The 13,966-nt window shown below is 41.1% G+C and overlaps 1 protein-coding gene across 6 annotated transcripts in view; it reads right to left on the bottom strand.

Annotated features, from left to right (window-relative positions):
- Nucleotides 1-13,966, bottom strand: part of Ate1 (arginyltransferase 1) — a 125,813-nt gene that overhangs the window by 110,574 nt on the left and 1,273 nt on the right. For 5 of the 6 annotated variants that reach the window (XM_036195107.1, XM_036195097.1, XM_036195078.1 and 2 more), the window contains exons 2-3: nucleotides 10,196-10,259; nucleotides 7,101-7,163 (exon numbers count right to left, since the gene is read on the bottom strand). In XM_036195107.1, coding sequence (XP_036051000.1) covers nucleotides 7,101-7,163; nucleotides 10,196-10,259 — 127 coding nt within the window. The remainder of the gene's footprint in view (nucleotides 1-7,100; nucleotides 7,164-10,195; nucleotides 10,260-13,966) is intronic. The other variant, XM_036195127.1, reaches the window with a different exon arrangement.

Consider the following 13,966-nt stretch of genomic DNA (forward strand, 5'->3'; position numbering starts at 1 on the left):
ATTTTTTTAAAAAAGGAAGAAGACAACAAAGAGAAGAAAAACACATAAACCAGAGGAAAAAGAGAAGGCAAGAAATGCTGGAAGGTGGGAAACAGGTATGTAAGTAGTAACTGACTTGGGTAACCAAAATTGAATCCTAACCAAACAATGAAAAAAATCAGTAACATACTCAATTTCCTCTCTATCAGTGGTTCTCAACCCCTGTGGGAGTCAACTGACCCTTTCACAGGAGACACCTAAGACCATCAGGAATCACCGACATTTAAATTACGATTCATAACAGTGTTCCATAGGAAGTTCTACCTTAGCCCCCACCCCTCCCTCTCCAAATCCTGCACCTCAGGAAGCCCACCAAGTGGTGGCTCCTCCCCCAGAGCTGCTCAAGACCTTGCCTACAAGTTATTTAAGCTCCAGTTCATTAACCTGTCAGGTGATTTCTCTTCCTTCCTTCCCCAGAGATCACCTAGGAGTGCTTTGCTCAGATTGAACCTGGGCTTATCAATTCGGCTTGATTTGGCTCATTGCATCGGCAGAGAATCCCACTGCCAGGGATTCAAAATGCTTATCAAACAGGAGCAAGCTGGGCAGCAGTGGCGCACGCCTTTAGAGGCAGAGGCAGGTGGATCTCTGCAAGTTCAAGGCTAGCCAGGCAGTCTACAGAGCGAGATCCAGGACAGGCACCAAAACTACACAGAGAAACCCTGCCTGGGGGGGGGGGGGGGGGGGGGGGGAAGGAGCAAAATTACAGTTATAAAGTAGCAATGAAAATAATTTAATGGCTGGGGGTCACCACAACATGAGGAACTATATCAAAGGGTCATAAGCATTAGGAAGGTTGAGACCACTGCTCTATATTATCCCTAACAATCTAGATATCATTGATGTGACCTCTGAAAGTGTAAGTGAGGCTGAATCTAAAACTAGGAAGACACCTTCAAAATCTGTTTTCAAGACAGTCCCTTGACCTCTTCTCAACTCCACATAGTTGATTGTTTATACAATTCAGCTTTTAGGGAAGATCAAAGACAGGGTTTTCTGCATGTCGCATACACTTAAAGCAGGGAGCAGAATGAAGTGTACATTGAACACTGACAGCTCCATCTAACCCTTGCCCATCAGCACTGTACACTTTCTCTCAAACAAGTGATCACACCTAAAAATATTTAGTTCACAGAATCTCCAACACAACAGCCAACCCAAAGCAATTTACCTAAAACCTAGAGAAAAAAATGATCCATTCTTTAGATGTAAGAAATTTCTACTGGGACACTGTAAAGCTGGGGTCACTAGACACTTGAGGAAAGTATCTACTACAAAGATAGGTGCCAAACAAACTGAAAAAAGAATACAGACTATATAAGAAGAAACACTTGAAAACTTCCTTGGAGAAATCTCTTATTTTTCTAAAATTGTTAGAAATACAACAGCACCCCCCACACACACACCCCCGAAAAAGAGAGAGAGAAGCCAAGGGAAAAAAATTGTTTTCAGTAGTAAAGTCTAATGGGAAAATGTTTAAATAGAAGAGTTTTAAAAAATAAAGGAAATGTCTCAAAAGATTCAATAAAGAGATGAAAAACAGAAAAGAAAAAAGTAGAAAACTGATAGAATCCATTGCTGCCTGGTTAGAGGTTGAAGTCTGCCAGAGCCTAGCAGCTTTCTAAGCCCAGCAATACAGAAACTCACTCCCTCCCCAGCAAGGCTTCCTGCTCTCTACCTGCCCTCATCTGGAGAATGTCTCTCCTGTGCCAAGAGGACTGATCTTATCTAAAAGCTGTCTGTAAACTTTAACTTGACCCTTGGCATGAACCCCTGCTAAGACTTGTGCTATCTCTGCTATAGGAACCTACTTGCCACCTACTAAGCCTTATGATAGCAGCATGCCACTTACTGAAAATTAGGGTTTGTCCCCAGGCTCCCAATCCCCTATATTCCTTATACTCTGGAACAAAGTTGAGTACAGATGGCCTCCCTCCATCCGTGCTCATGGGCCTCCCACAAAGCTTCTGTTGACCCTTCTGCCTCTTTCCCCTCTCAACCTGGTGGTCACAGGCTGAGAGGGAAGGAGGACTCCCACAGACAACCCATCTAGATGGTTCAAGATTTGAATAGAAGCCCTAGAGAGGGGGAAACTTTTAAGAAAGGATTGCAAGCAAATGCTTCCAATCTGAAGGATGCAACGAGAGCAACTCAGAAAAGGGGTTTTCATATCTGCATGTGATGGGTAAAAACAGGCATGTGACCCCACTTGAAGTCTCAGAGCACTGAGGACATAAAGGACTTCAAAAAATACATTTCAGACAAGAGAATAACAAAAAGAATGCCACTAGGCGTGGTAATGCACACCTTTAATCACAGCACTCAGGAGGCACAGACAGGTGAATCTCTTTGAGTCTAAACTGGTTCAGGACAGCAAGACTACACAGAGAAACCCTGTCTTGAAAAACAAAAACAAACCAACCAACCAACAAAAAGTTGTATACCAGGCACACCTTTAATCCCAGCACTTGGGAAGCAGAGACAGGTGGATCTCTGAGTTTGAGGTCAGCCTGGTCTACAGAGCAAGATCCAGGACAGAGCTGTTTCACAGAGAAACCCTGTGTGTGTTTTCTCTTATACATGAAGGTTAGCTTTTAAGCCTTCGATAAGCATGCTATAATCCATATAACCACAGAGGTTAGGAATCAAGAGAGGAACTATGGAGGGAAGAGAAGGGCACCCAAGGAAAGGAAACTAGAATAGAGAGTCATGGAGAGACATTGGGGAAACTGAGTAAGAGGAAATGGGGAGGAGGAGGAGGAGAAGGGTAAGAGAGGGAACGTGGAGGAACAACTAACACTAAGGGCCAGTTGAGGGGTCATATGGAAACCTCCAACTCTAGAAGCTTCTCAGAGAGAGAGAGAGAGAGAGAGAAATATAAATGGAGTAACCAAATAATGGGAGAGACACAATGCCCCAAGGAGACACCACCTGTCAGGGAGTGGGTTACATCCAGTTGAGTCACTGACCAAATGGGCTCCATTTATCCCATAGTATTATCCATATTAACCCCAAATATCCCAGGCTACTGCCAAGGCTATTGGTCACTCTCCATAAAGCCCTATTGCTAAAGACAACATACTATATCTCACTGAACACAAGGAAGTTGAGCTGGTGCCTAACTAGAGCCTTCACACTTACTAACTAGTGTTCATGGTTCTGGAAGACAGAGACCCTGCCAGTAGCCATGTCAGAGGAACAGCAGGTGGCACCTGAGATTCAGGAATTCAGCCCACCAGGAAGCAAGGTTCTGATGGATGAATATGGATAGGCAAGGCCCTGAGACCTTCGGCTCCAGCATGTCTCTTGCTAGTGCTGTGCATTTACATGTTTGCTACTGCCATTTTTCTCTGGTATCTGGCATGGTGTGAATGGGCGCAAAAGGATTGCCACTGCCTTTAACAAAGTGTGATTATTTCATGGAAATATCCTGTTCTACTGGGCATTTTTACCTGTGGATTATTAGGAGAATGATTTCCCCTTAAGCTATACTGTTTAACTGAAGTTAGTAAACTAACAAGCTATACAATAGTGTTAGTTTAAATAGAATTTTGATGATTAAGGATTTCTAATAAATATAGTAAGGGATTTGACAGAGATTAGTTTAGTGGGAAAATTAATATAGGTAAAGGTAGGATACATTGTTGTCCCCATCCTTGATAAAGCAGGAGCTGCAGAGGATAGAAAATAGGAACAAGGAAGTATCATACAACTAGGACTTAGGAGTTTCACTTGAGGAGCTTATAGACTGTGGTTTAGGTTAATAATTAAGGAAAACAATCAAGTCCCAAGAGTCAGACTAGCTCAAGTTCTTTTTGATGTTGGGAAATGTGTTCATGGGTTTCAGTGTGTATCATAGCTGAAACAAAGCTCTAAATAACTGACTTCATGTAACTAGAAAACAGAATTGGATGGTTAGTTAATTGGGCAGAACTCTAAAATATGAAAAATGAAATAAGTAACCTGTTTTCCTGGCAATTACAAAAACTACTGCCTATGTAAACAGTTATGGCTGAAAGGCCTGGTACTGAGAAGTCTAAAAGAAGAATGTTTAACTGAGTGTACATTTCTCAGAAAATGCGTAAATGCATAGTTTAGAAATGTATTGGGGTTGACTTGTTCCAGAAAAATGTTTTTACAGTGATTCTGTAGTAACTATGTAACTTTTGGTTATGAGAAAAAATACTCCTCTCTGTAATGGTCTTGATGTGGGGAATATAAAAAGGGTGTCTGAAAAATAAAGAAACAAGAAAAGGAGCTTTTATCCCTCAAAAACAAGTCTGTGCGTTTTTTTCTCACCAACTCTGCATCTCACTCCCAGTCTGTTTGACCTGCAGAAGGCTGGACTCTGTAAGATCCACAATTGGACAATGCACAGACTGAGAAATTTGGGGACATTCAGCCCTAAATGGGATGTCTTCATTAAACCCCTCTTTGGCTCAGGAACTATGCCAAAAAGGAGGCAGAAAGAGTCTAAGAGCCAAAGGGGATGTATTATTCCAAGGAAACAGTGTCTTCCAGATACAACAGGACTAATAAATACACATATGAATTCAGAGGCTGTGGCAGCACACACAGGGCCTGCACAGGTTCAAGCCACACAGAGTCTATGGGGTATTACCATGACAGACCTGACCATGTTGTTTTAGAGAATTGCAGAAAGACTTTGGAACTTTGGTCAAGAAAAGCCACTGAGTGTTCAGTGCTTGGTGAGCTGTCTTGTAGGAGCTTGGAAGATAAGAATGTTGAGGGCAATACAGAAGAAGATTGTGAAGTTTCAGAGGGAAGTTTAAAGACTATCAGGGCCATTGGTTATTTTCAATTAAGATTCTATGGCCCTTGCCAGCACCAGAGGCAGGCAGGTATCTGTGAGTGTGAGGCCAGCCTGTCTACAGAGAGAGTTCCAGAAAAAAAGAAAGAGAGAGAGAAGATTTAAAAAAAAAAAAAAAAAGAAAGAAAAGAAAAAAAATACTCTGTGGTTCTGCTTAGCTGAAGATGAAGAAATTGGCTCTGATGAAAAAGATTTCAGAACTACGAAGGTGAAACCTTTGCTTTGCAAGGGTACTTGATGCTGGTCAGCTAGAGCCAAAATATTAGTGGTGATTAATAAGAGAATAGCATCATTGAGATGAAATCTTCTGAAAAGAGTTTCATCAGTCAGCACACAAGCTGTGTTCCAGAGGCAGCCAAACTTGGCAGCGTTTAGAGTTACCCAGGTAGTACTGGTTTTGAAGGCACAAAGGGGTCATGGAGAACAGCTGAGGCTTGGCACTGTGAGAGGCCAGGAGGAGTGAAGGTGCAGCCTCAGGTCAGTTGAAGACCAAGGATTGAAGGGGTCATGCAGATAACCTGAAGCTTGGCACCATGAAGAGAACCTAGAAAAAGCTATCAGAGAAAGTGCAGCCCAGTTGCAGCAGAAGACCCCAGTATTTTGGAGATGCCAGTACCATGGGACGACCACATGAACATCAGTGGTGGTGGAGTGGAGCCTGCCAGAGCCTAGAAGACAAACTGTGTACACCGCAGTACACAGAGCTGGAGAAGTGAGCCAGGCCCTTTAGAGGAGCCCAAAAGATTGTGAGTGAATCCCAGATATTGGACAGTGAGTCATTCACACTTTTGGAGTTTGATTTTACTTTGTTCAGATAGTGACAGTCAGTGCCCTGGTTCTTCCCTCTTTAAGAATGGACTTAATTTTTTTGATTTTACAAGAGTCCACAGTTGAAAGACTAAAAATTTTTTTTATTAAAAAAAAGATATTTTGGGTTTTTACAGAGAATTTGGATTTTAAAGTAGACTGGATATTTTTAAAGATACAACTTTTAAACTGTTTAAATTTGTAAGACTATGAGGATTAAGTTACTAAAATATTTTATATTGTGATGTCTTTATTAATGTGTAATTTTGGGGATAAATAAGAAAAGGAAGGTTGTAGCTTAACAATAATGTGTTTGTGAGTCAAGCTGACAAGGGGTTAATTGTGCTGGATAATTTTATGTCAACTTGACACAAACTAGAGTTATCTGAAAGGAGGGACCCTCAACTAAGAAAAATGCTTCCATAAGATCCAACTGTAGGGCATTTTCTTAATTAGTGATTGATGGGGAAAGTCCCAACCTGTTGTGGGTGATGCTATCCCTGGGCTGGTGGTCCTGGTTTCTGTAAGGAAGCAGGCTGGACAAGCTATGAGGAGCAAGGCAGTACTCAGCACCCATCTATGGCCTCTGCAACAGCTCCTGCCCCCAGGTTCCAACACTGCTTAAGTTCCTGTCCTGACTTCCTCCACTCATAGACCGATCTGGAAATATAAACCAAATACACCCTGCTCTCCCCAGTTTGCTTTGGTCATGGTGTTTCATTGCAGCAACAGAAACTCTTACCAAGACAGGGCCCCAGCACTGAGAAGAAAAAGTTGACATGAGCTCCCACCCGTAATCAAGAAGCTATCTGCAACTGACACCCACTTTCAAAGGAAAAATTAGTTTACTTTTTCCATTTAAAAAAAAAAAAAACACTAAGGGCTGGAGAGATGGCTTGCAGTTAAAAGCACTGATTGCTCTTCCAGAGGTCCTGAGTTCAATTCCCAGCAACCACATGGTGGCTCACAACCATCTGTAAGATCTGGAGCCCTCTTCAGAATTAAAAAACACTAGACTCTGCCAGACAGTGGTAGCAAACACCTTTAATTCCAGCACTCAGGAGGCAGAGGCAAGTGAATCCTTAGACCAGCCTGGTCTATAGAGCTAGTTCCAGGGCAGCTGGGGCTACACAGAGAAATCCTGTCTCCAAACCAAAAAAAAAAAGGATAATTTGAATATTTACCAGTATTTCATAGTACCCACTAGCTAACAAAGAAAGTATTTTTTCATAACATCTTTATATACAAGGACTAAACAATATTAGAATCTACTTATCAATATGTGGATTTCAAATCAGTATGTAGAAAAGACAATTCTTTTACTTTACTTTCCCTTATAATATCCTACTAAAGTAGAAATAATATTTTAAAAGACTAAGATTCTACTTTGAATACACACAACCTTTGTATTGTAGATCCTTACCTTATCGTATACTGAGGACAGCATGTTTGATTCATGACAGGCTTGTATACATATGTCCCACTTCTAAAAGTTATAAAAATAGCTTGTTAATTTCTTATATATTTTTCACATGTACCAAAATATACTTTTCACATGTACCAAAATAGATTAGGAAAAAAAAAAAAAAACTGTTTCCTTCCTAAACTTTAACAGATGTATAAGTCAATCCTCTCAATTACGTTCTCAGCAGCACCTGCAACTCCTTCAGTGTCTTCATCTGCTACTGTATCAGTACCACAGGGACAGTAATAAAGCTGTGTGTGATGAGGCTGGAGCATTGGCTCAGTGGCTATGAGCATGTACTGCTTTTGCAGAGGATCTGAGTTCAGTTTCCAGCACTCAAAACCCCAGTATTCCAGCTCCAAAGGCTCCAACACTGCTGGCCTCTGCAGGTACCTGTATTCACATGTACATTGCACCATTCAGACACATACCTATACACATAATTTTTAAAATATTTTTAAAATTAAAAAAGAAATGCCATGATGCTGTGGAACATATGGACCTTGCTCAGGGTGACATACACAAGTGCTAGCTAGCAGAAAGTATCATAAAACAAGCCTCATTTATAGGCACTGTAGGCCTATTGGTGGTAGAACCACTGATTCATTTCTCAAGCCAGGAACCTGAGGGTCATTTTAGACTATTGTTATTATATTGTATGCTGAAGACATCATGATTCTGACTCACCTCCATATCCTACCAGAAAGATTTCTATGTGTAAAATATAACTTAAATTTGTCCTCTCTTCATTTCCTCTAATGTAAGACAGAAGCCCTTGTTTCTTCTCTGGAACTCTATCTTCCTGCCTCCATGAGTGTCCTCTCAAATACCTCTCTGACTTAAAATTGACCCTTTCTAAAACAAATTTCCTCACATTGCTCTCATATAAAATCACTGAATGGCTCATTTTTACCTTAACAAGGATCCTTGTCAAGTCATCCAAAATCTTATAACATCTGACCTTCATCTACATTTTGAGACTCACATTAAATGTAATGAGTGTTAACATTTTTTTTAAAAGATTTATTTATTTATTATGTATACAGTGTTCTGTTTGCATGTATCCCTGCAGGCCAGAAGAGGGAACCAGATCTCATTAAGAAGGAACCAGATCTCATTACAGATGGTTGTGAGCCACCATGTGGGTGCTGGGAATTGAACTCAGGACCTCTAGAAGAACAGCCAGTGTTCTTAACCTCTGAGCCATCTCTCCAGCCCCCAAGTGTTAACATTTTAATTGACACACTCAATCTCAGCTTTAGGGAATACTGGCATGCAGTACTTAATGCTTCATATTGTTTACATTTATACAAAAAACTTTCCTATAAGTTACTTAAAAATAACTATCCAGCCAGGCTCAGTGGTACATAGAAAATTCCAGACCAGTCAGGGGTACATAGTATACACTGTCTCAAAACAAAACAAAACAAAAAAAATCCTACCAAGAAACACAAAGTATGAACAATTACAGAATCAATTAACCAACTGGGTATATGTATGTGTGTGCATATGTGTTTGTGTGTCTGTGTGCATGTGTGTGTTTAAGACAATCTTGGGTCAGTGAGATAGCTCCATGGATGAAAACATTTGCTGCCTAGACTGATGCCTGATCTGATCCCCAGAACCCACATGGTAGAAGGAAAGACCAACATCCCATATGTTGTCCTCTGACCTCCATATACATTGTAGCACACACAAGCCCATTCCCAAACACAAAGAAGTAAACATAAAAAAGGAATTTTTTTAAAAGATAATCTAGGAAATGGGAAGATGGCTCAGCAATAAAATCTTTTGCTGTGTAAGCATAAGGTTGGAATTCAGATCCCCAAAAGCCAAGCAGTCATCTGTAATATGGGCTTGCAGGAGGCACAGATAGGGACTCCCTGAAAATAGCTAGGTAGCCCAACTATCCAAAATGTCACTAACTCTGGACATAGTAAGAGACCTGCTACAATACATAAGGTGGTGGGAGATCAAGAAAAACTTCTCAAGTCAGTCCCTAAACATATGTACACCCAAATAACATACAGAAACAGAAAGAAGTGAATCTAGAAAAGAATCAAAACTCAGTAAGCCAGCAGCAAAACAGGTCACCAGGTAAAGGTGCTTGCTGCCAAGTATGCACAAGCTCACCAGCTTGTGCTCGTGCATGCGCTCTCTCTCTCTCTCTCTCTCTCTCTCTCTCTCTCTCTCTCTCTCTCTCTCACACACACACACACACACACACACACACACACACAGTAATAAAATCTTTTGAAAACAATTTTTTAAATGAGTGCCAAAAAATTATATTGATTTTGGTTTTTGTTTTCGCTTTTTTGAGACAAGGTCTCACCATGCAGCCCTGGCTGTCCTGGAGCTCACTCTGTAGACCCTCTAGTCTCAAACTCACACATATCCACCTGCCTCTGCTCTCTGCTTCCTAGTGCTGGAATTACAAGCATGAGACACCACACTCAGCAAAAAATTAGTATTAATTTTGTAAGATGATAAAGGTATGGTTTTTTTTCTTTTCTTTTTTTTTTTTTTTTTTTTTTTAAGACAGGGTTTCTCTGTATAACTAACAGTCCTGGCTGTCCTGGAACTTACTTTGTAGACCAGGCTGGCCTCACACTCACTGAGACTCACCTGCCTCTGTCTCTTGAGTGCTAGGATTAGAGGCGTGTGCCACCACCGCCTGGCTAAGGAAAACTATTTCTTCTTAGCTGTATCTGTACCAATATGCTTTCTACAATAATAATTAGCATGGAATCTGCTGTCTACTGTTTGGCAGAGGAGGGACAGTATGAAAAATTAGTGAAAGACTAGAATAATTCTAGTAACTGTCAAAGGTTAGTAATAAGCACACAAGGTTCATTATAATGCACTTTGCTTTATGCATAATTTTTTAAACTTTGCTAATAAATTTCTGAGAAAATCAACTATACAAAAGAATATAATAAACATTTCTTAAACTTCCTTACAACTTAAGGTATTCTGAAGGCGATTCTCACTGTGCAGTTATAAGATACAACCAAGCAATAGCAGAAAGGATCTGCATTAAAGAGCTTTACCTTCTCCATCCTCGGTCTATAAGATCCTGATAATCCTGAACTGTCATGGAATGTGCCCACATGCCTGAAAAAGTAAGTACAATGTTAATTTGCACTGTCTTCTTTTTAAAATTCCAAGTGCTCTTAAAAAAATAAATAAAGGTAAATTAGATAAGGTGTGCTAAGGTACACCTTTAATTCCAGGCCAGCCAGGGCTACCTAGAAAGGTCCTATATAAGAAATTAATAAAAATAAAAATGGCAAATTTAGACTAAAATTCTAGAACATTCATACTGGAGTAATGAAAAATCTGTATGTACTTCACGCTGAACATAATACATACACCACAAACAAAAATGATATATTATTCTTAGGATAAGAGTGGTGACACAAACCTGTAATCCCAGAATTTAGGAAGTAAAAGCAGGTGGAGGCAGATGGACCAAGAGAGTTTAAGACCAGTCTCAACTATATAATAGATCTGAAGCCAGCCTGGATAACATAAGACCCTGTGTCCAAAAAATAAAACAGTCAGGTGTAGTGGCACCCACCTTTGATCCCAGCACTCAGACAGAAGCAGTTATATCTGTATGAGTTCAAGGCCAGCCTTGGCTACAACAGAGAAACCCTGGCTCAAAACACAATCTATTCTAACTAAAGAATCAAAATACATCAAAAGTGATTTAAATTCCATTTAACTGAAGATTAATAAATAGTCTCTAGGACAGAAATCTAGACCCTCATTGGAACTGGACTTCATCACACAAACTTTCCTTGGTATTTCCAATGAGTTAACACGCTGGTCTCCTTATCTGAGAGCCGTCACTTGTTTACTTTCTGTTACCGTGACAAACAGCGTGACCTGCAGTCTGGGCAGAAAGGGTTGATTTCATCTGACAGTTTACAATCCATCATAAAGGGAGTCGGGGCAGGAACTGGAGGGAGGAATCTGAAGGCAGTTCCTCAAGGCGGCAAGCTGGAGGCAAGAGTCTGGAGACATGGAAGAACTCTGCTTACTGACCTGCTCTCCATGGCTTGCTTAGACTGCTTTCTTGCACACTCTAGTACCACCTGCCCGGAGGTGGCATCCGCCACAGTGACCTGGCCCTCCTGCACCAATCACTAATCAAGAAAATGCTACAGCAGACTTGCCTACAGGTCAATCTGATGGAGGCATTTCCTCAGTTGAGGTTTCTTCTTCCCAGATGACACTAGCTTGTAGAAAGCTGGCAAAAAAAAAAAAAAAAAAAACCCTAACCAGCACAAAGGTATGTTAGTTCTAATAATTGATATGCATAATATGCATAATATGAACAGCACAGGCTTGGTCAATAAAAACATATATAGAAATACTCATTCTAGGTAAGTAAACGGACAGTAACTCAAATCCCAAGGGAACAGAAAGATGGTGACAGGGAATCTGACATTAGCAATACTGTGGAATAACCATGAAACTATGGAGAGAAAACAAAGATGAGGGGAATTAACACCTGAAGGGCATACCTACAGTTTAAAAAGACAAGGGGTTTTTCTTCCTTTTGTAAATTAAGGAAACTATATCAGAGATATGTCGAGGAGCATACTTTATAAAATGGCATGCAGAAGGGGGAGAGATGGTGTCAGAGTCCAACAGAGATGTCAGTAAGCCAGCTCTTCCATGACCAGTGCTTCAACTCCTGCCACCATGTTCCTGCCTGGAGGGACCTGCCTCCACTTCCTGCCCTGACTTCCCTTCAGGATGGACTGTAAGCTGTAAGATAAATAAACCTGCCGAGAAGCGGTGGCACACGCCTTTAATCCCAGCACTCAGGAGGCAGAGACAGGAGGACCTCTGTGAGTTCAAGGCCAGCCTGGTCTACAGAGCGAGATCCAAGGTAGGCACCAAAACTACACAGAGAAACCCTGTCTCGGGGAGAAAAAAAAAAAAAGATAAATAAACCCTTTCTGCCCCTGATATAGAATATTATTTTAAGATGTATTACATTGTGGAACATTTGTTCTAATGATGCAAAGATATGTTGCTTCCTTTTATGATGCATCTGTTTAACTCTGTGAAGCTGTGTTACTGTGCCTGTCTAAAACACCTGATGGTCTAATAAAGGGCTCAAGGGCCAATAGCAAGGCAGGAGAAAGGATAGGCAGGGCTGGCAGGCAGAGAGAATCAATAGAAAAAAAAAGCAAGGGAAAAGAAGAAAGAGCAAGAGAACAAGGTGAGGATGCCTCTAGGGGCAGGGCAGGGTGAGAAGGGGAGGGGAGGGCTGGCCAGCCACCCAGCCACCCACCCAGCCTGTAAAGGAGTAAAAAAGAAAGTAAGATAAACAGAAGCAAGAAAAGGAAAAAGCCCAGAGGTAAAACGTAGAGAGGATAAGTTAAGGAAAGCTGGCAAGAAACAAGCCAAGCTAAGGCCAGGCACTTATAAGTAAGAATAAGTCTCTGAGAGTGACTTATTTGGGAGCTGGGTGGCGGGCCCTCCAAAAGGGCAAAAACAGCCAACAACACACCCAAACTGCATATGGTCATAGTGTTTATCACAACAATAGAAAACAAACTAATAACATTCAAATGGCAGTCTCTCTCTAACACCAACAAGTTACTCATCTAAACCTCAAATTAATCCTCTGTAGTTTGAGGCCAGTCAGATCTATAATAGGAATATCAGGGGTTGGGGATTTAGCTCAGTGGTGGAGCGCTTGCCTAGCAAGCACAAGGCCCTGGGTTGGGTCCTCAGCACCCAACAGAAGGGCGCCCTACAGTGAATATTAAAACTGAAATGTTAGGAATTTATAATTATTTCTCTAGATGAAAATACTTTTCTCCCACAAATCTTGAAACACAAAATGTTTATATTGACCAATTACTGGAGGGTGAGGGGGTGATAAGGTCTCCCTATTAAAGTATCAAAGTATCAATTTCAGTCATATTTACTGTAATATTGTCCTACAGATATTATAGTCAGAACATAAAAAGTCTGAAAAAGAATAGTGCATCTATCACTCAAAGGCGGCCACTGTTACTATTTGATGTGCTTCTCTTTGGGCCTTAATCCTCACAGCTGTCACATAAACCATCTGCATCCTGTTTATTTTATTTAACCCTATGCTGTAAGCATTTTTCCACTTAACTGGTCTTTCATAACGGTACTTCTAATGATTGTGTAACTGTCTACCCAAGACCATAACTTGCCTAATAACACACTGTTCCCCAATAAACACTTTTGTTATAGCTGTTTCTCGAGACAGATTTCTCTGTGTAGCCCTGGCTGTCCTGCGACTCGGTTTGTAGACCAAGATGGCCTCAAACTTAGGTAGATTAGCCTGCTTCTGCCTCCCGAGTGCTGGGGCTAAAGGTGTGAGCCACCACCGCCTGGCTACCTAATAAACACTTTTAATGAATCTGTAAACCAGCACACCATACTCGACTAAATCACCAGTCTTCCAAAATGCACAAACGTCTAACCTAAATTTATATTTTTCACAATTATCTCGTTTTCCACCTGTTGGATTATCTAAATCCTTCCTCCTACATTCCGAGTTTGCCAATCATGACACATGAGACATTAAGTACGATGTTCAGTTTACAAACAAATCTTCCTTAAGAAACCTGAATCCTAGCCAGGCGGTGGTGGCACACGCCCTTTGATCCCAGCACTTGGGGAGATGGCGGGGAGAGGCAGAAGCAGGAGGTGAGTTCGAGCCCAGCCTGGACTACAGGGTGAGTTCTTCCAGGGCAGCCAGGGATACCCAGAGAAACCCTGTCTCAAAAAAACCCAAAAAATTAAGAAAAGAAATGAAA

This window comes from Onychomys torridus, chromosome 1 (assembly GCF_903995425.1).
Source record: "Onychomys torridus chromosome 1, mOncTor1.1, whole genome shotgun sequence".
Lineage (NCBI taxonomy): Eukaryota > Metazoa > Chordata > Mammalia > Rodentia > Cricetidae > Onychomys > Onychomys torridus.